Genomic DNA, 26,423 nt, shown 5'->3' on the forward strand with positions numbered 1-26,423 from the left:
CTTTTATAAGCTGCAGTACAAGAATGACGCATCTCATTGAAGTAAACAAAATAGCACAGGTTCAAAGTTCAGTTAGAGAGCAGTTTGGAGGATATCTGAACTAATTTCTGGTATCAATAAGCACATGCCATGTTTGCTTTTTTCTAAAATATCTGTTTTACTTTTTTGTAACTTTTTTGTATCTCAGTGCTGCTGATCTTCTCCGGCCTCTTTCAGCTACTTCCTGTCTACATGCACTCACTCCAGCTTCTTCCACCCATCAGTACTCTGGATAGGCTTCTTAATTAAATGTTGAATTACAGTGTGTAAGGCAGAAGGTTTTTTTTTTTGTTTTTGTTTTTGTTTTGTTTTTTTTACTGCAACCTATGTAGTAAGGTACAAAACTGTTCCCCTTGCAGACCCCCCCCCCCCAATTACATACCTGAGCCCGATCTCGATTCAGCAATATGCGCAAGAGCCAAGACTCTCTCAAACATCTCTTGCTTCTCATTGGTTCAGGTACAGTAGCAAGAGCTATTGGTTCCCCAGTTGTCAATCGATGCCAGTGATGAGGAACGGGGCTTTATAGACACACAGAGTGGGACTCGGGAATGAGCGTGCTGCCAGAGAAAGCAGCTTGCTCTGGGGAAACTTGGCGGGGGGGGTATAGCGAGGAACACTGGCGGGGGACCCGAGAAAAGCATGGTTGGGACTGCTTTGTGCAGAACCATTACAGACCAGATCATTATGACATGTTTGTTATTTTAATTAGATTTAAAAAAAATGAAACTTTACAATCACTTTAAGCCTTCATTTGTCTGTCAGCATGACCACTCATAGTCTCCATTGGGAGGACGGGTGACCATGCGGGAGTAGAAAAAAAGTGTGGTCACCGGATAACACAGGCAGCCTGAAGAATAACCTTCATGCCAGGGGTCATTCTGGTAAAACCTGCAGATTAAGGCCTCGTTCGCACGGTTGCTGTGGCCCATACAATGTGAATCAGTCATTTGTTTATGAGGCTAGAGCCACCAGGAGCTGTGTGCGCGGGAAGGTGAGAAAGTGGGAATATCTCTTCTACAGTAAAAAAAAGCTGGCCGTTCACAATTTTTTTTTTTTTAATTAAAGCTCAACTTGATAGAAGCTGATTGGCTACCGTGCACAGCTGCTCCAGTTTTGGTAAATTCCCCTTACAGTGTTTTAGCAAATAGAATGTAGAGTCAGCCTCTATGTTAGTGCTTACATGGGATTTTGTGATTGGTTCAGATTTACTTTATTGTGTGTATATGGCCCTTTCATACAAGATGCATTAGGACTGCTGTGGTCAACCTTTCCCACAGCCATCCCAGTGCAAGATAAGGCAGTTGGCTTTGTTTACAGTAGCCTTAGCTCATGCCAATGTGATGCGGTGGTGAGTGCTGGAAAAATTGAAAGTGTTACTAAACCCCGGACCCTGCATTCACTCTATCTGGTCTCTCACAGTACACAGAACATGGAAATACAGTTATTTAAGTAAATATAAACTGCTAAATACCTTTTCTCATCAGCAGTTAGAACAGTCTTGGGACTTCTATCATTGTCCAGCAGAGCACTGGTTAAAGCTTGTATGAGGCATTTTCATTCTCCCCTGATTGCCCTATGAGACTGCAGGACCCTTGACCCTCTGTCCGGACAGTGCTGATTGGCTCTGTGCTGATCACAGGCACTCCCAAGAAAAAAAAAACTTTCTAGCAATGCACCCCAAAGTGATCATGCCCCAAGGCTCTGTTCTATTAGGAGATGAGTCGGGGACAGTAGAAGAAGGGGAGGATCAGAGAAGACAGGATCAAACATCCTTTTTATACAATGCAGAGGACCAACACCTTAGGTCCCACAGTGAGTATAACAAGCGTGCTTTACTGCATATACAGATTGATTTTACTGTTGTGGGTTTAGTAATACTTTAGGCATTCAGTACTTTTTTTTTTCAGTTCAGTGTAGTGCAACGCAATCCACCACAGTGTTGCGGCCAATATGACTGAAGGAAATGTCACAGCTTTCACCAGAAAAGGTGTTCCCATTGACTTCCCTGATATTCATGGGAAAATTAACATTTTAATTTTTTTTTAATTCTTTGTATTCAATTGTAGAAGACCACAGTGTTGAACATTGGAGAAGAACAGATCCAGAATCCATACACTGAGCTTACAGCGTTAAAAGGTCACCATGATATCGTGCGCTTCGTTGTGCAAGTGGATGACAACAGGTAGGAAATACTTCTGAAGGTTGGTTTGTTACTGTGCTGTTTATAAAGGCCACAGAATTATAGGTACACACCTATCAAAGATGAGATGCATACAATTGCATAGATGGAAAGCATTTTAACCTGAGAAGGTTGTTTTTTCACAAAGAGTGAAGGTTAGCTTTTCATCCAGATGTTCCTGCACTACACCAGTCTGCCTTGCTCCCTGTTGTCTTTAATCTTGTGATAAGTGTGTGCTTATTCTGTAGAAATGTACACACCATTCCAGACACCTGCATCTGCCTGATAAAATATGAACGCTGCCAGCACTGTAGATCAAACTGAACAGCACCACACCAAGCTTTGTGTATGTAATCCTCTGATCCTTTGATGCGCTAGGTGCTGACCCCAAAGAGCTTGTCCCACTCGATATCCCACAACTAATATGGAAGACAAGGCCACACACTAATGACATCAAATCATATAGTTTATTCATTTGCAGTGGCTTTATTTTTGCCTAGTGTACTGGCCAGTAAGTGTTTTTTTTTTTTTATTAGCTTCCTTTAAAAGACCAAGCTGTCCAGCAAAAGTGTTAGTTAGACAGTGGAGACAAACCATTTAACACTGATATGGGGTACTTAAAATAATCAGCTTTTATTAATTTATCTAAAAAAGAAGAAACAAAATGCTCTAGAGCCCAAAAACTGAATAATGTGCAGCAGCGAGCACTATACTTCAATACACAGTGCTCCAATTTGGTATACAAAAGAGCAGCACTAAAGGTTACATATAAAACCATCTATAAGTGAAAAATTGGTAAATAAACGAGTCCCAATGAGGGACAAAGGAAAGATGGTGATCTTCATATAGCAGAAGACCTATGTGAGTCCCAAAAGCCTTCAGATCTTAGCACAGCAACACCACATGCCACCCCAGTGCAGTTAGAGGGGGGCTTGCCGAAATCTAATGACCCCTAGTGAAGAGGGGTCATACAGCGTTCAATATATTTCACAAGGCATTCATCTCACTCTGGCAGCATGTTGGCTTGCAGCTGTGTCCACACGCTGACGCATAGAGTTCAACTCGCCAATAGACTTTAAATGAAGAGCGTCAACAGTATAGGTGAAAAGAGAGACTATCCATAGCGAAAGTCAGCATGTACAAAAGGTTTTATGTAGGTGTATGCACTTACAATTAGTAAATGTTAAACAAGCCCTTCCAAACACAGACAACTTCCTTATGCCAGGATCAAAGACGGCTGCAGCGGTTCATGCATGTGCAATGCTGTGCGTGGTCCGGCTCACCCCTACATGTTCCGTCACTAGTGATGTCAACAGGGTGCCTAAAAAGTGTTCTGTCAGGATCAACTTTAATGATAGTCAAGTACACGTAAATTTCCCAGTGCATCGTAGGCTCCAGAATATACTAGTGCTCAAGCAGCAACTACCTGCAAATGAGTGGTCCTGGATGCAAACTGGGCTGATCTTTCGCAGGTAAATTGCTGCTTAAGCACTTACATGTGAGCGCTCACAGATATTTGTGGGAGCTGCCTCCCATTGCTTTCAATGGGGGTTCTGCCTGCAGCTAATCGCCAGGAACTTCCACTGGGACTCCTGCATGGGACTTAGACCTAACACTACCCTCTCCACAGACTGACAATGCTGCTGTCCAAAGGTGTCTCCATTGCTCTTCCATAGAGTGGAGCCATGGCAAGACGGGGGGGGGGGGGGGGAGTGTTATTGGCACAATCAGTAGGTGAAATGTTAAGATAAAAAGCTCAAAATTAGAAAAGTTAAGCTTTTCGTAATAAAGTAAAACCAGGAACAGGAGTGTACAGAACAATCCTGTCTAGTTAACAGAAGTAATAGTTGAATGTTCTGACCAATACACATTTCATAAATGTCCTGATCCCAGAATGCCATTTTTCACTGTGTTGTGCCTAGTGCACAATGCAGCTATGGCATATACAGTGCCTTGAAAAAGTATTCATACCCCTTGAAATTTTCCACATTTTGTCATGGTACAATCAAAAACGTAAATGTATTTTATTGGGATTTGATGTGATAGACCAACACAAAGTAACACATAATTGTGAAGTAGAAGGAAAATGATAAATGGTTTTCCAAATTTTTTTACAAATAAATATCTGATATCTGAAAAGTGTGGCGTGCACTTGTATTCAGCCCCCCCTGAGTCAATACTTTGTAGAACCACCTTTCACTACAATGACAGCTGCAAGTCTTTTTGGTTATGTCTCTACCAGCTTTGCACATCCAGAGAGTGAACTTTTTGCTCATTGTTCTTTGCAAAATAGCTCAAGCTCTGTCAGATTGGATGGAGAGCGTCTGTGAACAGCAATTTTAAAGTCTTGCCACAGATTCTCAATTGGATTTAGGTCTGGACTTTGACTGGGCCATTCTAACACATGAATATGCTTCGATCTAAACCATTGCATTGTAGCTCTGGCTGTATGTTTAGGGTTGTTGTCCTGCTGGAAGGTGAACCTCCTCCCCAGCCTCAAGTCTTTTGCAGACTCTTAACAGGTTTTCTTTTAAGATTGCCCTGTATTTTGCTCCATCCATCTTCCCATCAACTCTGACCAGCTTTCCTGTCCTTGCTGAAGAAAAGCATGCCCAGAACATGATGCTGCCACCACCATGTTTCACGGGGGTGTCTTCAGGGTGATGTGCAGTGTTAGTTTTCTGCCACACATAGCGTTTTAGTTTTAGGCCAAAAAGTTCAGTTTTGGTCTCATCTGCCCAGAGCACCTTCTTCCACATGTTTGCTGTGTCCCCCACATGGCTTCTCACAAACTGCAAATGGGATTTCTTCTGGCTTTCTTTCAAGAATGGCTTTCTTCTTGCCACTCTTCCCTAAAGGCTAGATTTGTGGAGTGCACGACTAATAGTTGTCCTGTGGACAGATTCTCCCACCTGAGCTGTGGATCTCTGCAGCTCCTCCAGAGTTACCATGGGCCTCTTGGCTGCATCTCTGATTAATGCTCTCCTTGCCCGGCCTGTCAGTTTAGGTGGATGGCCATGTCTTGGTAGGTTTGCAGTTGTGCCATACTCTTTCCATTTTTGGATGAAGGATTGAACAGTGCTCTGTGAGATGTTCAAAGCTTGGGATTGTTTTTTATGACCTAACCCTGCTTTAAACTTCTCCACAACTTTGTCCCTGACTTATCTGGCCTTCATGATGCTGTTTGTTCACTAGTGTTCTCTAACAAATCTCTGAGGGCTTCACAGAACAGCTGTATTTATACTGAGATGAAATTACACACAGGTGGACTCTATTTACTATTTAGGTTCTACCAGATTTTAGTTAGGGGTATCAGAGTAAAGGGGGCTGAATACAAATGCACGCCATACTTTTCAGATATTTTGTTTGTAAAAAAGTTTGAAAACCATTTATCATTTTCCTTCCACTTCACAATTCTGTGCCACTTTGTGTTGTCCTACCACAAAAAAATAAAATAAAATACATTTATGTTTTTGGTTGTACCATGACAAAATGTGGAAAATTTCAAGGGGTATGAATAATTTTAAAGGCACTGTATATGGTACAAGTATTTGAATCTTTAATTCTATAGAAATATCTAGAATGTCCAAGTAATCATATCCGCAAAAGGTAACAGGAAAAATCAGGAAAAAAAAGTTGTGCTTCTGCCAAGACTCCTACATATTGCCAGCATTATTCTGGTGTTCACTATTGAAAAAAATTGAAAAACCGAGTTGTATGTGGTGTCAGACACAGCTACTTGTACAACTTGTATACATTTTGTTTATTTTATATGTTATTTGTTGTCCCAATTTTCTAGATGTTAGTCTGAGTTACCTCTGCTGGCAGAGGAGGTGAACCTGCTCAGTATGTACACTTGGGTGTTCTCATCCACCTCATTAAATTGTGTCATGCTCCAAGTGCTTTGATAATATCTTACTGCAAGCTTTAAAAAGGGATCTTCATGTTCTCAATGTAGACAGGTAGAAAAGTATATCAGTGGTTTGCGCATTTACTCTGATTGATTGACTTTTAAGATACTAAATGAATCCTGTACAAGCCTTTAAAATTGCATCTGTTTAATTACTTACTGACATGGGACTGTGAAGGTCATAATGATCCAGGTCATGGTTAATATAATTACTCCGCTGATACAACAATCAAACAGGACCATCCTCTTTGCTTCATTTATTGGTGGTTGTGAGCAATACAGGCAGTTCTTAAAACAATTAAGCTTGATCTAGATATTGAAATCGAGCTGAGGCCTACTCCAAATATTTCACCCAGGGCACAGGATTCCCATAGCATAGCAGCATTATTTATCCACTTTCATATGGTGCCATACTAAAAGAACAGTGACGCAGAGATTTGCCTTTGACTCATTCACTTGAGCGATTGAGCTCTGTAAACAACTGGCCTTTTTTGAAAGGAGGAAATGTGAAAAAAGCCTAAAGCTCCACTCTCTGGGGGCATTTAAAAATAAAAGATATATATATATATATATATATATATATATATGTATATGTTAGATTCCATACCTGTCCTTTGTTGATAAAGTGTTTAGGTTCCTGAAGAGATATCTATCAACAGTAAATGTCCTATTAAACTCACTAAACCTACATAATAAAAAACTATCAAATGTCATATTACTTGCCGTTCATACTCAGTCACTATGGGATTCGTTTTCTGTATCTTGCAAGAAACATGATTGATCCTGCTGTTCTCTATCTCCCCTTTCTGTTCATGTCCCCAACGCAGTTTGAGATTCTGCAGAACAGTGTTGGCAGCTACTGCACATGCTCTGTTTTCAGTGAATTTTTATGCTGAGCATCTCCTCCATATCACATCTGAGCAGACCATGTGACTATAGACATGTGGGTGTTTACATAGTGGTAAATGACAGTCCATTCCCTCCCTCCTCCTCCATGACCACTAACCAGCTAAATACAAAATGGGGTGGGTTATTGCATCTTGATTGATGGAGGCTTCACCTCCCTCTTATTCTAAGACGCAGGCTGGAGGGGCGTGACACAGCCTGTGACTGGCAGAAATCCACTCACACCATTTTATTACCAAAAATAACCTTTTTATTTCAAATATAAATATTTCTATGACAATTTAAAACAGTTTGATAATAATTATTTATATCTACCCTGTATCCCAAAGGCTGTTTTTTAAAATCATTTTGTACATGTGACCAGCAGCAGAGGGCTAGAAGCTCCACCTGCTTATGTTTCCCTGTAGACCGGCTGGGAAAGAGCTGGGTCATGTGACTCTATATTGATTATGAAATCAATATTGATTTACAAAAAAATTGGGGTATATATTGTGTGGGGTTTTTTTTAATCGTTAAAGTGTATTTTTTTTTAAATTATGTTTGAAAAACAACTGTGCAAATCATATGTGACATAAAAAATTGCATTCAAAAATGAAATCGCTATTTCATTCTCTAGGGTCTTTGCTAAAAAGAAATATAATGTTTGGGTGTTATAAGTAATTTTCTAGCAAAAAATACTGATTTAAACTTGTAAACAAATGGGCCAGAAAATGCTTGGTCCTCAAGTGGTTAAAATAAAGTATCCACATACAGAAAGAGAAGGGATCCTGTAAATGAAACAGTGTGTGTTTAGTATTACTTTAACTGTGACTTCCTATCTGTAACCGCATGGAATGTGGCAAAGCCCACAGCAATTCCAGCAACTTGTGAAACCATTCAGAAGCCTACATGATTTGACTTAATCTGAGCTTTGCGTATTCCAAACGCACCTATATTTCTCAGACTTCTCACAAGGCTCATGGTAGGGGCTGCAGCTCCTTTCCTATAAGGTCCTGTATTTCAGAAATGTTTTGTTGTGGAAGGTGTCTCCTTCTTGATTGAAGGGCAAGGACCAGGCTGACCTGGCTAATAACATTTTTGGACAGAGTGCCACTTGGCCTACTGATTAATTGCTGACCTGAGCAGCATCCTTACTTTTCACATGGTGATTGATGTAATTGTTCTCTTAGATCCTATCCATTCACACTTGCGCTGAGTGTCTTTGGTCATTTTTCAGGTGTTTATGTAGTGTTTGAACAGGCATTTTTGCAAGGGTTTCAGTCTTGAACATTTCGTTTTTTAAATTTTTAGCCAATGGAAAGCTAGCTACTAGGCATGAAACGCAAAAATAATGCGTGTTGTTTCAGTTTCTCCCTTTGATGTCTGTTGGAGCCAAACCATGCCACTCTGCCCCAAAAGAAGCTCATGTACTTTGTTTTTTGTGCAATGAGCTTCAGGTATGAATGGGTTCCATTGATTATAATGTAGGAAACATCTACAGTAAGACATTTGACACCTTATGTGGTTTTTGGCCACAGGGCTCAGTATTTTGTGATGTTCAAACTTGTCAGCGTGAATTTACTTTGATCTTCAGGATGCATTGGGGCTTTTTTAGGTTTGGTTCACATATGTGCAGTGTGTTTTACAGGTGTTTTAGGTGTGTTACCATTGAATCATATAAAGTGTGTTTTGATGAAAGCTGATGACAGATGCAGCAAGAAAGACTTTGACATCCTGCACCTAAAACAAGACTTTAATGAAAAGATTAGTGGCTGTTGTTCACCTGCCAAAATGATAGTGAACTTGAGAAAGTGAACGTTGGTAAATAAGTAGAAGCTGTTTACTTTTACTAGGTTTAGACCTTTGCGTGTTAGGGATACGCACAATATTACATGCTATCCTGACACACAGAGAAACACACTGTCCTTTAGCAGACATACAACAGTGACATTAATTAATGGCACCTCCATAAATCTGCCAACATCCACGTGCTGCAGCACCAAGCGGTTAAGTGTGGCACATTTTTGGAAAAGAGTCAAGGACTTCCTTTCTGCATTTCTCACGCATAGACAGCCCATTGAAATGATCCTGAAAAAGCCACGTGATCGTGGCGCAACGCGTCGACGCATTTCCGGTTAAGGGGTGACGTACTTCCGGTTCCGGGTTTCGGACGCCATTTTGGTACACCTTAGTACACCCATAGCACATGGGAAACTGCTTCTTTCTGTTGGATGACATGTGAGTGTTCATTTGTTTTTGAAATTTTAAGTGCATTAAAACAGTGTTGCACTATGGAGGTTTGTCTTTGTTTCTACATATACGTCCTGTGTTTATGAGTCCATATTGTGAGCAAAGTGATCTGAGAGGAATTCATTGCTTGGAGGGGGATTTTAATTGAGTCGGTGGAGTCAGTGGAGCATGAAAACCTGGCTGAGATATTATATATTTAAGGCTTTGTGACCCGCAAGGGTCGAATGTGGAAGGTGAGGAGGCATTTTGGCTAAATCCAGGGGAGTCACATCAGAGTGTCACGAAGAGCACGTTTGCAGCATGGAGTGAAGTTATAATCACTGTGTATTGAACACTTATTATTTGCACAGTGTGGCATCACAAGTCTTTGGACTGTTTATTTGATTTAGTTTATGTAATTGGATACACTTATCACTTTGCACAGATAAAGTGTTATCATTTGTATTAGAATTTTCACGGTTTTTGACCACTAGGAGGCATAAATAGGAGTGTGAATTTGCACCAGTTATTTATAAATGATTTTGTATAGTTTTATAGAATTTAAGAGGGAATTAAGCACTTATTTTGAATTTTTCACAATATTATTGATGTAAAAAGGGATTGTATACACTATATAAGTTGAGCGCTTCATCACAAAATATATACATTTTATTTGCACATATCCTAAGGTATAGGGAAAAGGTGATAGCAGCTGACTTTAAGTTAAAGACTCTGTGGAGCGCAGGGGGATTCTTCCTATATTTATTTCAGCCCATTGAAATGAATGGGCTGCCCTACATGCGTTGCGTAAGAACACATTAAAAAGGCACAAGGTCACATTCACCTCTATAGAGGTGAACCATGCCTAAACATATGCCTAATCCAGAGAAACACCATAATTTACAATGAGTGCAGACAGGCCTCATTCTTATACACTAAGCATCTGTACTTAGCCAGCCTCACTCCCTCACCACCTCTCCATACCGTTGGAACCCTCCCTAAAAAAAAAAAAAAAAAAAAAAGTGGGGCATCTGAGTATGAGGGAGTACTACATTTTGACTACGTGACAGTGCTTAGGCTTGAGTGGCCAATTGCCAGTCCCACACACTCTCACGGGGGCACAACGTCCTCCCCATGTCCAAAACCAGTCAAGTGTAAGCTTAGGCATTTGGGACTTGAGCTATCTGCGGACAGTCTAACTTTGCCCTGAATAGACAAAGTGACCGTGTCCCTTTCATTTTCTGTGTGCTTGACCGGGTATTAAAATTGAACATAGGTTCACCTTACTAACTAACATATACACATTAGCTATTAATCTCCTAGATTGTAAGCTCGAAATAGCAGGGCCCTCGAACCCCTCGTGTATTTTGTTACTGTATTGTCTCATGTTCTGTCCCCCACTATAATGTACGGCGCTGAGCAAACCTTTCTGCCGCTATATAAATGGTGTATAATAATAATAATTACATTATACAGTAAATACCCACCATAATCCAGCGAGGCGTGGACTTCACTAGACCTCTGAAGGTATGCTGTAGTATCTTACACCAAGCTGTCAGTAGCAGATCCTTCAAGTCCTGTAAGTTGCGAGGTGGGTCCTTTATGGATCGGTGTTTCCAGCATATCCCACGGGTGCTCGATTAGATTGAGATCTGGAGAATTTGGAGGCCATACCAACACTTCAAACTTGTTTTTCTGTTTCTCAAACTATTCGTCCATTGTGTTCCAGTTCTGATACTCACGTGCCAATTATAATTTCTTTTTGGCTATGGACATGGGTCAGTGTGGGTACCCTGACCGATGTTCGGCTACGCAGGCCCTCATACACAACAAATTGCTATGGTGTTCTAACACCTTTCTATCAGAAGTATTAACCTTTTCAGCAATTTGAGCTACAGTAGCGTTTCATTTGAATCGGCTTGCATGTGCATCAGTGATCATTAACCACCCATGACCCTGTTGCCTTTTTTCCTTCCTTGGACCTCTTTTGGTAGGTCCTGACCACTGCAGACCACGAACATCCCACAGCTGCAGTTTTGGCGTTCTCTGACCCAGTCATCTAGCCGTTACAGCTTGGTCAATGTCAGAGTCGCTCAAATTCTTGCGCTTGCCAATTTTTTTTTTTTCAACACATCAACTTCATGGGCAATGGGTTTTTGTTGGGTTTTTTTTGTTGGCCTAATGTATCCCATACACTTTCAGGTGCCATTGTAATGAGATATTCAGTGCTATTCACTTTACCTCTCAGTGGTCATAATGCTATGGCTGTTCGCTGTACGTTGTAAACATTCACATTGCCAGCTGAACATCCTCCACTCCTGGTAGTATATTCAAACTCACGGATTCTCTTGATCTTCATTAGTTGATTACCTGCAATTGTTTTTTTTTTTTACGGTTAAATGTAACTTTCCATCACATTCATTCATTTTTCAGTTTTATGAATCTGTGGTGATTATATCATTCAGTACATGTTACGACACAATAATCTGTTTGTAAACCACATCATATACTCGGCAATAGATTTTAGGAAACATATCCATCTTTATAAACAGCAAATCCAATCAGAGTCAATTCACCACACCAGGTTATTTGCAGTAACCTTGACAAATGTGGACTTCTTTGACAAACCAAAAAAAATGGTCTTATTTTTCCCTGGTATTTTAGTTTTGTGAAAACAGCAGATTTAGTGTTGAGAATTGCTGTTTTTCAAAAGAAAAAGCAATTACAAGGGCTTAAAAGATCAATAGAAATGATGCTGTTGTCCTAAAGAAAATGCAAAATATTGAGACTTGTGTTCTTTTGGTGCTCACCTGTCAATCCAGCAGCAAACAAGGAAATCAATAACTCAGGGAGAAGGCATTAGAAGGTGTAGTTACAGCAACAAATGTCTATCATCAGCACAGTTTCTCCTTTTAATAGGAGCAGAAAGGGGGATATAATAAAAGCAGTCCCATTCCCTAAGGACAGCTCAGCTCAGATGAAAAAGAGAATTGAAATGCCTTAGTGATCCTTAACCACCATATCCAATACCTATTTAATCTGGGAAAATTGACCTGGAATTGAGGGTCACACATAATAGATTCATAGTAACTAACAACCCTAAGTGGATAGAGAACTCAGTAAAAGTATATGCTAAACATAAAATACAGAAAAATGTAAGGTTCAATAACTGCAAGGTTCATAAATAGATTTGTTTTTTTTTTAAAGCAGAACTCTATCTTTACACAACATTGGCCAGGCTCCCAAGGGGTCATCTGGCCAGTTCAGTAGCATAAAGGCTTTTCCTTACTCTTGCAGTGAATGTCACTCATATAATGACAGATGAGTGCCATTCAATGTAGTAGTACTCTGAGCCCAGCTTTGGGAGTGTGTGTGTGACTATGAGTACCTGTCCATATATCAAAGTGATCCAGTGCACTCCTTGCAACTATAGATCTAAGTACAGACAGGTGCTATGGTGAAGTGATGAATGATGTCATCAGCAAGACATACCATTGCAGAAAACCATTGTTTGGACATTTATTCACCACCACAATTTGAGGCAACTGAGAACCCCTTCCTCAAGCAGCGGTTACAGTTAACAGTAGACTGACGCCTGGGCAGAGGAAGTGTTCTGAATGATGCTGGATGTCATTCAAACATGAAGACTGGAAAAACCGAGTGGCGGAAAGGAATTATTGCAAAGGGTAACACTGGATTGAAGGTCAGCAATGTAGCAAAGGCTGCCTTTTTACAATTTTTTTCTTTTTCTCAGGAGCTGCGCTTCTTTTCTTTAATATTTTATTTTTAAACCTGATGTTCTACTTCAAAGCTTCGTTACAGGCAGTGCAGATTATAAAAGTGTTTTAATGTATTCATTAAACATTTTCTAAACACAGTTAGTATAAGTATCTGATTTATAAAGTAGCATTCCAGTCATTACCAAACTAATGCCAAACCTACTCCCACCCCCATTCTAAAGCTATTCTATCTAACCCTGTAAAGAAAAGATGAGAAAGGAATAGGACCTCACCTATAGACTTATTATGGGGCATGCATTGTTGGTTGCCTCTCTTGCACACACAAGCTGCCGCTAACAGCTCACCCTGGGACCGGACAGGAGCGGCTTCAGAATAGGCAAGTATAGCGATCTTTTCTTTACAGGTTTAGATAGATGAGCTTTAGAATGGGGGTGGTAGCAGATTCAGCCTTAGTCAGGTAATTACTGGAATTCCTCTTTAAAGTGTTACTAAACCCAGGACCCTGCATTCACTATATCTGGTCTCCCACAGTACACAGAACAGGGAAATGCAATTATTTTAGTAAATATAAAATGCTAAATACCTTTTTTCATCAGCAGTTAGAGCAGTCTTGTGACTTCTATCAGTGTCCAGCAGAGCACTGGTTAAATCTTGTAGGAGGACTTTTCTTTCTGTTCTAGGAGGATGTAGAACCCCTGACCTCTGTCTGGACAGAACTGATTGCCTCTGTGCTGATCACATGCACCCTCCCAAGAAAAAAAAAACCCTCTCTTGCAATACACACAAAACTGAGCATGTGCAGAGTGACTCCACACAATATGTCTTATCAGGAGATAAAAGGGGGACACTGGAAGAAGGAGAGGACAGGATCAAACAACATTTTTACACAATGCAGATTACCCCTTAGGTTCCACAGTATAACAAGCATGCTTTACTGCACATACAGACTGATTTTACTGTTGTGGGTTTAGCAACACTTTAATATCTGTCTCCTGTCATCTATCCCTTGCTAAGCAGCACTCCCAGTAGGAACAAGTATGCCTAAAACTGGCTTATGAGTAAATTCAGGATGTTGGGGGTGACCTGTTTTCTCAGATTCCCAAATTTTATAGCATTATCAGGTTACCTGCAGGATGCCAGGAAAGCTTAAAATTTGGGAATTTACCTCATTTTCTGTCTTGGTGACATTGGTCACCTGGGCAAGTACAGAGGGTCTCAGCAGCAGTGCCACGGACAGCAGTACAAACATGACGTGGGTCCAAAGGGGTGGGTAGGGGAGCATGCAACTGTATGGACATCACATTGGGAGCAGCAACAGTGTCCATGCAGCCACTGTGCCCTAATTGCCTGCACAGACCTATCTCTTCACCACTCTATCGAAAGAGTGAAAAATTGGCTTTAGATATACTTTTATTGTTATTTCTTTTATTCTTTTAGAGGCAGCAGACTATAGTTTGTAGCTTTTATTTTATTGTAAGATCATTGGTATGGTTACCATTTCAGATTCCACTTAATGACTGTCTCTGTATTTTTTTTTAGGTTTGCCTCAGCTTGTGATGATGGATCAGTCATGGTGTGGGATCTTCAGGTATTCAACCTACAATTGCTATCCTGACCTAGTAAAAACATTCATTGACCAGCAAATGCACAGCTGAATGGAGAGTGGTAGTGTGATGGTCCGGGGCTGCTTTGCAGCTTCAGGACCTGGACGACTTGTCATAATTGATGTAACCATGAATTCTGCACTCTACCAGAAAATCCTGAAGGAGAATGTCTGGCCTTCAGTTTGTGAGCACGCTTGGGTTATGCAGCAGGGGGTTTAGAGGGCAATTACTTTTTCACAAAGGGCAAGGCAGGTTTGTACAGATTTTTTTCTCTTAAATGAAATCATTTTAAAAATGCTTTTTGTATTTAATCAGGTTATCGTTGTGTAATAATAAAATTTGTTTGATGATCTGAATCATTTTAAGTGTGACAAATATGGGGGGTGGGGGAATAATCAGGAAGGGGGTAAATACTTTTTCACAACACTGTATTTGGCTAAACGTATGTGGGCACCCCTCCAAACTATGGGGCTCCAGTATCTGCAGTATAGGGTACTGTAAATGCTACAGTTTGGTGAAGGACATTTTTGTGTTCCAGTATGACTTCGCCCCTTGGCACAAAAATAGCTCTGTAAAGACATGGTTTGATGTGGAAGAACTCAAATGGCCTATACAAAGACCTGACCTCTACCCTTTTGAACACTTTTGGGGTGAATTGGTATTACAGTTGTGAGCCATGTCCTCATGTGCAGCATACCTGAAGTTACAAATTCCCATACACTGCACTATAACATACAATTTTCTGCAGTTCTCTAACTGTCATAGGTTTACTTTAAGCAAGAATGATTTTCTTTTAGCCCCTGTTCACACCCATGCAACTTGTCATGCGATTTGACAGTTCAAATTTTGGCAATGTAATCGGTGCGACTTCAATTTTATCGGAGTTGCACCGATTCGTACAGTAGTTTCTATGCTACTTTTGACGATTTTCTGGTGCAACTTGCATTGACATCTGTGCATGAAGTCGTACACGTCTTACAAGTCTCACTGACATCCGACTTTGAAATCGTGTGACTTCAAGGTCGGATCCAGAGTGAACCTGGGCTTCGTATATCTTTGTTTATGTATTTTATTGTTACTTATCAATGATCTTTGCTATAATGCTATCCCATATTGCTATTACTTTTCAGACTGGAGAAGTCCTTTTTGAGTTCCATGGTCACACTCAGAAGATTACAGCAATAGCTGTATTTCCAGCCAGTGAAACTTATCATGTGAAGGCGAACCTGTTACTTACTGCATCGTCTGATAAAACAGTAATTGTATCCTTAAAGCTGGAGGTTCATCTGTCTGTTTTGTCTTCCTTGATTCCTCTTTTCACCATTCATCAACATTTAAGTAAAACCATTTCCATTTTAGATGTCATTACTAGGTCACTGTGCCGTGCATAGCTTCCTGAAAACATCACAGAACTCTGCCTCGTTATTCCTCTCAATAGTCTTCAGCTCTGAATCAAGCAATGGTCTGGTTCTTGAGAGGATGATGAAAATATCAGAATGCCTTGATGGATGGATGTCAGTCTGTAGGAATGGGTCTTCATAGGCAGGTCAGAATTCAATGAATGAACATGACAGGCCAGGGACAGTCAGACTGGGGAGGAAAGTGCTAGATGATGCTGGATGTCCTCCAACCAGGAAATTAGGTTGGCTGTATCTGACTTGCTGCAGCTTCTGATACACATTGTAAGAAGCCAGATATCTCTTAGAGAGTTCAATGAAAAAAAATATATATACTTGTGATAGCTCTTTGATTTACTCTTGCACCATATGAAAACTTCTACAGTACTGATTTCTGGCTATTCCCTCCCACCTGCTTGTATTTCCTTTATTACAAATTCCGCTTTTACTTTTTTCATTTTTGAAGCTAAACGGAACAAGCTGAAGCTAGAAGCTGATTGACTACTATGCACAGCTGCTCCAAATTCTGTCCACTCCAGTTTTAGCCTGGGTTCACACTAATGCGGTGCGGAATTCTCACCAGTTTCTGTGCGATTTCTGCACTGCATCATGATCGCATCCCGTTCATGTGAATTGGTTCACAAAACACAGTGTGATGTGCAGAATTGGATCACATGAGTGTGAAAACCCATGCGATCCGATTCTGGTGCGGACAAAGAAAAGGATCCTGTATTATTTTGGTGCAGATGCGGTGTGATATGAGCCATACAAAATGTATGGCTCAAATTGCACTGCACAGAAATCGCTTATGATTTTCACAGGAATGCGGTGCAGTTCCTGTGCGAATTACATGTGATGTGCTGCACCGCACCGCATCAGTGTGAACCCAGGCTTACTAAATTCCTCCCCTAGTAACTTACTCATATATGCAGTCCTACAAATCCCTCAAACATCTTCCCTGCTATAAATGTTAAGCTTACAGGTCTGTAGTTATCAGGTGAACACACCCTGAACTTGTAGTATTAAAATGGTAATATGGTTGCCATATTTGCTTTACACCAGTCCTCTGTTATTAAGCCAGGTATTGAGGGCCCCTTACACACGAGCCCTCTTGGGCATCATTTTCCAGTGTAATCCCAACACATAGACAAGGCAGTTTGCCTTATGTTCAGATCACAGTGACACACTGCATAGTGTGCATGGAATAAAATATGGCATGTTGCATTTTTGCGCAGTGCGTTCTAATACACTTCAATGCATCGCAGCTCGCACACAGAGTGAAATAAAGTTTTTTCAGTTGTTCTTTGTGGGTCTTTCTGCCTTTAGTTTTGCCTTCAGCAAGTGAAATGCATGCTCAATTGGATTGAGATCATGCCATTGACTCAGCCATTGCAGAATATTCCACTTCTTTTCCTTCAAAAGTTCCTGGATTGCTTTTGCAGTGTGTTTTGGATCCATCTGTACTGTGAAGCGCCATTCAATCAACTTTTCTGCATTTGGCTGAATCTGGGCTGACAGTATATCTCTGAACACTGCAGAATTCATCCGGCTGCTTCTGTTTTCTGTCACATCATCAATAAACACCAATGACCCAGTGCCACTGGAAGCCATGCATGCCCATGCCATCACACTGCCTCCACCATGTTTTACAGATGACGTTGCGTTCTTTGGATCATGAGCTGTTCCAAGCCTTTTTGCACACTTTTTTCTTCCCACCATTTTCGTACAGATTAATCTTAGCTTCATCCGTGCATCCATGCAAGAATGCTTTTCCAGAACTGGTATGGCTTTTTTAGATGTTTTTTGGCAAAGTCTAATCTGGCTTTTCTATTCTTCAGGCTTATGAATGGTTTGCACCTTTTGGTGAATCCTCTGTATTTGCTCTCGTGAAGTCTTCTCTTATTTGTAGACTTTGACAATGATACGCCCACCTCCTGGAGAGTGGCCTTCACTTGTCTGGATGTTGTGAATGGGTTTTTCTTTACCATAGAAAGAATCCTGTGATCATCCACCACTGTTGTCTTCCGTGGACTTCCATACCTTTTTATGTTGCTGAGCTCACCAGTACGTTCTTCTTTCCCCAGAATTTACCAAACTGATGATTTGGCCACTCCTAATGTTGCTGCTATCTCTCCGATAGATTTGTTTCATTTTTGAAGCCTTACAATGGCCTGTTTCACTTGCATGGACGGCTCCTTTGAACGCATGATGTAGGTTCACAGCAATAGATTCCAAATGCAAATACCACACTTAGAATCAACTCCAAACCTTTTACCTGCTTAAATGATGAAGAAATAACAAAGGAGTAGCCCACACCTGGCCATGAAACCACTTCTGATTCAATTGTCCAATTACTTTTGGTCCCTTGAAAAAGGGGGGTGGCTACTCTTAAGAGCTGTAATTCCTAAACCCTTCCTCCAATGGATGTACATACCCTCAAATTAAACCTGAGAGTGTGCACTTTCATCCCATATCCATTATATAACTATAGCTTGAATATGTTTTGGTAAATACCTGAAAAAACTAAAATTGTGTATATGTGGACCTAACTGTGTGTGTATGTATGTATGTATGTATATATGTATTGGGACACCCCTCCAAATCATTGGATTCAGGAGTTCCAATCACCTCCATGACCACAGGTGTAACTCTTAGGAGCTCAGTGAATTCAAGCGTGGTACTGTGATAGGTTGCCACCTGTTCCTTGCTACTAAATATTCCACGGTCTATTGTTAGTGGAATTTTAACAAAGTGGAAGCAGCTGTGGACAATAGCTCAGCCATTAAGTGGTAGGCCATGTAAAATGACAGAGCATGCTGAAGCGCACAGTGCGCAGAACTCACTAACTGTATGCAGAGTAAATAGCAAAAGCCCTTCAAATTTCATGTGGCCTTCAGATTAACACAACAGTGCATAGAGCGCTTCATGGAATGGGTTGCCATGGTCGAGCAGCTACATCCAGGCCTTACATCACCAAGTGAAATGCAAAGAGTCGGATGCAGCGGTGTACAGCAAGCCACCAGTGGACTCTAGAGCAGTGGAGACATGTTCTCTGGCGTGACAAATCATGCTTCTCTGTCTGGCAATTTAATGGACGTGTCTGGGTTTGGCAGTTGCCAGGAGAACAGTACTTGCCTGACTGCATTGTGCCAAGTGTAAAGTTTGGTGCAGGGGATATTATGGTGTGGGGTTGTTTTTCAGGGGTTGGGCTTGGCCCCTTAGTTCCAGTGAAGGGAACTCTTAAGGTGTCAACATACCAAGACATTTTGGACAATTTCATGCTCCCAACTGTGTGGGAACGGTTTGGGGATGGCCCCTTTTTGTTCCAACATGACTGCGCACCAGTACACAATTCAAGGTCCATGAAATTTGGAGTGGAGGAACTTCACTGGCCTGCACCTCAACCCGATAGAACACCTTTGGGATGAATTAGAGCGGAGACTGGGAAACCAGGCCTTCTCGTCCGACATCAGTGCCTGACCTCACAAATTCGCTTCTGGAAGAATGGCCAAACCTTCCCATAGACACACTCCTAAACCTTGTGGAGAGTCTTCCCAGAAGAGTTGAAGCTGTTATAGCTGCAAAGGGCGGGGCCAACTCAATATTGAACCCTACGGACTAAGACTGGGAAGCCATTAAAGTTCATGTGTGTGTAAAGGCAGGCCGACCAATACTTTTGGAAATATAGTGTGTGTATAAATATATATGCAGTATCTATTTTACAACTAATCAAATAATAAAATGTAATAATTTCCAAAGATCTGTGGGTTAGGTAAAGGCACAGGGGAAGCAAGCCTTGAGATACTGTTTTGTTGCATTGAAAGCTCACAATTGACCATCCAATTACACATGAGCCAGTGTGATGAATTTTTTAAATGTGTATCCAAATTTTAGCTTGTGCTACTGGTCTTTTTACAACGGGTGACTAAGATAAATTGAAAAAACACATAAAAAGGAGCCTAAAGCCCCAACTGCTAGTGGAAAGAAGACTACATAATATGTATATGTATTTATTTACCTGACTTAAAATATATATTTTTACATTTTTTTAATATAATAAAATATATACTGAATCACTACCGATTTCTATTAGGAGTCTCCAAAAATTAGAAACAGTGGCAGAGTGGTAACTGAGCTCAGTTTTTTGAGAGCCTGTGGATGTATACCATCTGGTCCAGGTCCTTTGTTTACATTTATGTGTTTACATTTTTTTCTGCTTCATATAACTAGAAATCAAGTACAAAAAAAGGCTTATTTATGTGTCCCTGGCTGTGGATTTAATTAAATGTCATGTCCAATAATCGTCCTTGTAAACATTCCTTAACAGCTCAAGTCAGGCTTGGGATTGTGAAAGTGGACAGCAGTGGCAAAAGGCTTCAGATTTTTATTCTACTGTAAAGGTGAGTTAAAAATGTTTTGTATCAGCTTATTTCAACAAAATGTTTCTGAATTCGGGCACTTCTGCCAGCTACTGTGAAGAGCAGTTTTGGCGGTGCTTTGGTGGGTTAAAATATCTTTTAAGTTCTGCCTTGTACCAAAACCACAATGAAGAGTTCTAGCTTGATAATTTACTTTTTTAACAAAGTTTAGTAGCTTACATTTTTTGACCTCTTTGTTTAGTGTATATAGAGGTCCCCTTCACCCACCAGCAATAACGGGGCCCTTGGGTAAACAGTTGGGTAGAGCACAGACCCATCCGTTTAGATTTAGCAGCACTGTGGATCGCCATCTTGGATGGAGAAAATTCAGTACCAAATTCCACCTCCAGAGTGTGCTTTAGGTAAAAATGAGTCTGAACTTAAGCAGCCAGAAACTTTTTGCTGAAAGAATCTTCAGGTTGAGAAGGAAAAAAATTTTAAAATATACTTGTGACAGCTAAAAGGAGATATCCTATTATTTTATTTTCTCGCTACCCCTATTTTCTTAGTGTGTGAGGTTTCCCTCCAGTATTCCTAGACAGATCGACCAACTTGGGGACAACCTATAAAAGAGGCAGACTATTTTTGGTGTCACCACTATGTGCTCCTAGTATGTTCTCACGTGATGTGTTACATAGTTAGTCTGGCTGAAAAAAGACTTTAAAAAAATATTTTTTTCCAGCAAGAACTCATCTATGTGGTCTTTTATTAAACTATCCAGTATCTTCCCAGCTATAAAAGTTAAACTAACAGGTCTATAATTCCTTGGTAAAGATTTTGACCCCTTTTTAAATATTGGCACCACATTGGCCTTACGCCAATCCAGTGGTACTTTGCCAGTCATTAAAGAGTCCCTACAAATTAGAAACAATGGGTTTGATGTGTAGGTGGAACCACAAGGTAGTCATGTTTCACTTTTCACTAGTCACCTGCCAACCAATCCACTCACATGCCTGTCCCATCTAATACTCAAAGATCAGCAATGCTGGGAGTTATCTTTCAAACAGTTGCATCCGTTATACACACTGCTGACAGTATTCATTGCCTTCTTTGGTTTTGCCATTTTATTACATTGAGGATTCTAGAAAGCAAGTAGGGAGCTTAAATTCTCAACTGATATTCAGATGTTCTAGAGCTTTGGTAGCAGCTGAATATGATTGTTTATTGCTATGATGCCTATGTGAATGTGTGTTTTTATTTTGCCTGGTGTTTTTTCTTTGAGGACATCATGGGTGTGTTTTTTTTTTTTTTTTATTATAAACATTGCGGTTGATTTACTAAAGGCAAATAGTCTGTTCACTGTTGCTGTAGGTTAAGTTCTGAAAAGAGGGAAAGCTCTGCTGATTCATATCATCCTATCGTGCAAACAAAATTAATTTTTTTTTTCTTTATTGTGATTGAGCATTCTTTGCAAAGTTGAGCTTTACCTCATTTACTAAGCTCTGAAGCAAGTGCACTTGCATTGCAAAGTATATTTGCCTTTTGTAAAACAACCCTGTTTATCCAGCTAAAGTGACCCTAGTAGTACAATAATGTGGTAATAGACCATTTCTGGTTTGTTCTTGAAAATAGATGTTTTAGGGCAAGTCAGCAGTGGTCGATTCCCGCATGCCCATCCTTTCAGGTTGCATAAAGACTCATTTTACTGTTTGTTCTCATATTTCATGTGTATTCTGTTCTACTCTGACACAAATGATTGCATGTATAGGTGGTGGTATAAATTGTACCGTGTAATAAAATGTTATAAAAGTAATAATCAGGTCGTCTTGTCTTTTATAACACAGACTTTGATAGTTGTGCAAAGCTTGGATGTCTGGCTTTCTGGTGGGACTGAGCTCCGGGTATGGACTCGCAATTTCAACCTCTTGGGAGAGACAGGATTCTTTTCTGATGAAGGTTTGTAAGTGAAATGTGTTCTTAAGCTCAACCATGTTAAAGGAAAACATGATATACAACCCCTGGCAAAAAGTATGGAATCACCACTCTTGGAAAGTGTTCATTTAATTATGTCGAAAATAACTAATTACAGACATGCCTCAAAACTATTCTCATTTAACATTCCAATCTTCTGGCTTTAAGAAACACTTAAAAAAAAAAAAAAAAGAAAACTGTAGTCAGTTTCAACTGTTTTTGCAGTTCAAGCAGAGGAAAAAAATATGGAATTACTCAATTCTGATGAAAAATATTATGGAATCATAACAAAAAACACTACAGTACCCTACTAGTACTTTGTTGCACCACCTCTGGCTTTTATAACAGCTTGAATTCTCTGCGGCATGGATTGAACTATTGACAAACAGTATTCTTTATCAATCTGGCCCCAGCTTTTTCGTATTCCAGTAGCCAAATCAGCTTTGCAGGTTGAAGCCTTGTCATGGACCATTTTCTTTCATTTCCACCATAGATTTTCAATTGGATTGAGGTCTGGACTATTTGCAGGCCATGCTATTGACATTATGGGGTTTATTTACTAAAGCTGGAGAGTCCAAAATCAGACTCCCTTCTGCATAGAAACCAATCAGCTTCCACGTTTCATTGCCAAAGCTTCATTGAACAAGCTGAGGTTAGAAGCTGATTGGTTTCTATGCAGAAGGGAGTCTGATTTTGGACTCTCCAGCTTTAGTAAATAAACCCCTATATGTCTTTCTTGAAGGAAAGTTTTCACAGCTTTTGCCCTGTGGCAAGATGTATTATCATTCTGAAACATGATGTCCTCATCACCAAACATCCTTTTGATGGAATAAGAAAAGTGTCCTAAATCTCAATACTGTATAAAGGTGTGCATTTATTGAACATTTAATGACTGTCATCTCCCCCGTACCTTTACCTGACATGCAACCTCATATCATCAATGATTGTGGAAATTTGCATGTGTTCTTCAGGAAGTCGTCTTTATACATTTCATTGGAACTGCACCAAACAAAAGTTCCAGCATCATCACCTTGCCCAATGCAGATTCGTGATTCATCACTGAATATCATTTATTCATCCAGTCATCCACAGTCCATGATTGCTTTTGTTTAGCCCACTGTAACCTTATTTTTTTCTGTTTAGGTGTTAATGATGGTTTTTGTTTGGCTTTTCTGTATGTAAATCCCATTTCCTTTAGGCGATGTCTTACAGTTCAGTAACAGACATTGACTCCCGTTTCTGCCCATTTGTTCTTCATTTGTTGTGTTGTGTATTTTCTGTTTTCAAGGCATATTGCTTTAAGTTTTCTATCTTGACGCTTTGATGTCTTCCTTGGTCTACCAGTATGGTTCCCTTTTACAACCTTTCCATTTGAATTGTACTTGGTCCAGATTTTAGGCACAGCTGTCTGGAAACAAACATATATCCTTTCCAACATTTCGTGATGATTTACCTTCCTGAAGAAGTTTTATAATCCTTTCCTTTGTTTCAACTGACATCTCTCATGTTGGAGCCATGATTCGTGTCAATATGCTTGGTGCAACAGCTCTCCAAGGTGTGCAAGCATTTTTTTTTTCTGCAGACTAATTTAGTAGATGTAATTTGATGCAGATGTTTGTTTTAGAACTGCAAAGTACATGGTGATTCCATAATATTTTCCTTCACTTCCTGTCTGGTGATGTGTCACCAAGAGATGAAGTAAACATGAAAAACAAATAATTTTTTATTTAAGGTAGGGGATATGCTAGAACCCCCACCTTATCTTTTCGTGGCTATCTGTATACTTTTTGGAGATGTACAGTGCTCAGGATAAATGAGTACACCCCAACAGATTTGTCAGAAAACCTTTACTTTCATGGTGTGTTAATTTACACACAGAAAAAAAACCTAAATTTTAGACAAATCCTTATTAAGAATTCAACTACAAGTGAGTCTATTTATTAATTAAACAGGTGTCCAGCAGACAGTTGTTTATAAAAATGCGTTACATAACAAAGAAAACCCCTCCCCATTTCATGCTGTCAGCCATGGCACCACATGGAAGAGAAATGTCACAAGGCCTGAGAAATAAAATAATTTCTTTACACAAGAAAGGTAAAGGCTACAAGAAGATCAGCGAAGGTTTGCTTATCAGTCAGAATACTGTAGCAAAAGTGATACAAAGATGGCACTGCAACCATCTCACAGAGACGCCCAGGCCATCCACAGAAGGTTAACATCTCGACAGGAGCATCTTCTGATAAGAAGGGTTGAAGAAAATGGCCATGCAAGTTCACTGCAGTTAGCTAAAGAAGTAGAAAGCCAAACTGGGATGATTGCTTCCCATGACACAATACGGTGTACACTGCAGAGGAATGGCATTCATGGGTGTCGTTCATGAAGTAAGTCTTTCCTAAAGCCCATGCACTAAAATGTCCACCTAGAATTTGCCAGGGCCCGTGCTGAAAAAGTAAAAGACTGCTGGAACTCTGTACTCTGGAGTGATGAGACCAAGATAAATGTTTTTGGAACTGATGGCTTCAAAACTGTATGGCGTCACAAAGGTGAGGAGTACAAAGAAAAACACATGGTGCCTACAGTGAAACAGTGGTGGTGGCAGTGTCCTTTTGGGGGCTGCATGAGTGCTGCTTCTGTTGGGGAGCTGCATTTCATTGATGGTATCATGAATTCACAGATGTACTGCTCTATATTGAAGGAAAAGATGCTACCATCACTCCGTGCCTTTGGTTGTCGTGCACTCCAAAACACACATCTAAGGCCACTGTTGCATTTCCGGAGAAGAGCAGGATGAAAGTGATTCAGTGGCCAAGTATGTCTCCTGATCTGAATGCAATCCAACACCTATAGGGAATTCTGAAGAGACAAGTTGAGCATCACTCTCTATCCAGCATCCAGGCTCTAAAAGAGATTGTTCTTGAAGAATGGAAAAAGATCGATCTTGCAATATGTCTCCAACTTGTTCATTCCATGCCTAGATGACTTGTTGCTGTCTTTACAAATCATGGAGGTCATACAAAATACTAGATGTAGTAGTTTTTGTTGTGGCGTGTATTCATTTTTGCATCAACTAATTTGAGTAAAACTGAAGATTTTGTAATCTAAGTTATATTATTAACCTTACTTTCATGTAATGAGCTAAACAAATGTTCCTTAAAACTCAGTGTTGTCAAAATTTTTGGAAATTGTTCTTGTGTTATTGAGATATTGATTTAAATCTTACGTTTCAAAAAGGGGTGTACTCATTTATGCTTAGTACCGTACCTTAATTTCCTGCCTAAGAAATAGTATTGTCACCAGGGCAGGATGTGAAGGTAGATCTCAGCAGCTGGATAACTGGAAGCAATAATTCCTGGGAGGGGTGTTTACCCTTCTCAACACTAAAAAAAAGAAAAGAAAAAAAAACAGCTTAAAGCGGAGTTCCACAAAAACTGTAGCTGCTGACTTTTAAAATACAGTCACTTACCTGTCCCTCAGTCCAGCAGTGTCTTAACCACAGCTGGTTTCACCATCTACTCTCCCTGGAGCTGGCATCTTTAATGTGGGCATCTGGCTGTGACAGCTTGCGGCTTCACAGCCAGGTTCCCACTGCGCATAGTCTTCTGGGATCTGTCACATGTCCCAGAAGACTATGGGGAGGGAGGACAACTTCCACTTCCGATCGCCTAGGTGATTGCAGCGGAAGTGGGAGTGGTACCTGTCAAATTCGGGTATCCACTTCCCACCGCTCCTAAAAGTGCCAATCCTTAATAGGGAGCGGGGGACAGAGTCTTAAAGTGGAACTTCCCCTTTTTGGGTGGAGCTCTGCTTTATGTTCATATTTTGGAAGCAGAGTCCAGGTACTAAGATAAGTACCTTGGGGCCATCGTCTTATGGTATGTACAGAGAGGGCAGAAGGGATTTAGTCTCTCCAAAGTTTGCCTTCGACTATTACATGTATTCGTACAGATGTAGTTTGCAATGGCAAGAAAGAATTGTTTACTTGAATACTATAAACTTACGATTGTATCTTTTCGGTCTTCTAAGGTATTGTAGCATTGATTGAACTGCCCAAGAACTGTGTGGCGGCAGCAGTTGGAAAAGATTTGAGTAAGTTGTGTGTGTTTTTTTT

General features: G+C 40.3%; 1 protein-coding gene across 1 annotated transcript in view; it reads left to right on the forward strand.

Annotated features, from left to right (window-relative positions):
- WDR41 (WD repeat domain 41) overlaps window positions 1-26,423 on the forward strand; it is a 56,557-nt gene that overhangs the window by 14,981 nt on the left and 15,153 nt on the right. Inside the window, exons 2-7 of the mRNA XM_089694212.1 lie at window positions 2,109-2,224; window positions 14,525-14,573; window positions 15,720-15,851; window positions 20,324-20,386; window positions 22,189-22,300; window positions 26,339-26,401. Coding sequence (XP_089550338.1) covers window positions 2,109-2,224; window positions 14,525-14,573; window positions 15,720-15,851; window positions 20,324-20,386; window positions 22,189-22,300; window positions 26,339-26,401 — 535 coding nt within the window. The remainder of the gene's footprint in view (window positions 1-2,108; window positions 2,225-14,524; window positions 14,574-15,719; window positions 15,852-20,323; window positions 20,387-22,188; window positions 22,301-26,338; window positions 26,402-26,423) is intronic.

Source organism: Staurois parvus, unplaced genomic scaffold (genome assembly GCF_062004578.1).
Source record: "Staurois parvus isolate SC_StPar_1 unplaced genomic scaffold, SC_StPar_1.0 ptg000656l, whole genome shotgun sequence".
In the NCBI taxonomy this organism is placed as follows: domain Eukaryota; kingdom Metazoa; phylum Chordata; class Amphibia; order Anura; family Ranidae; genus Staurois; species Staurois parvus.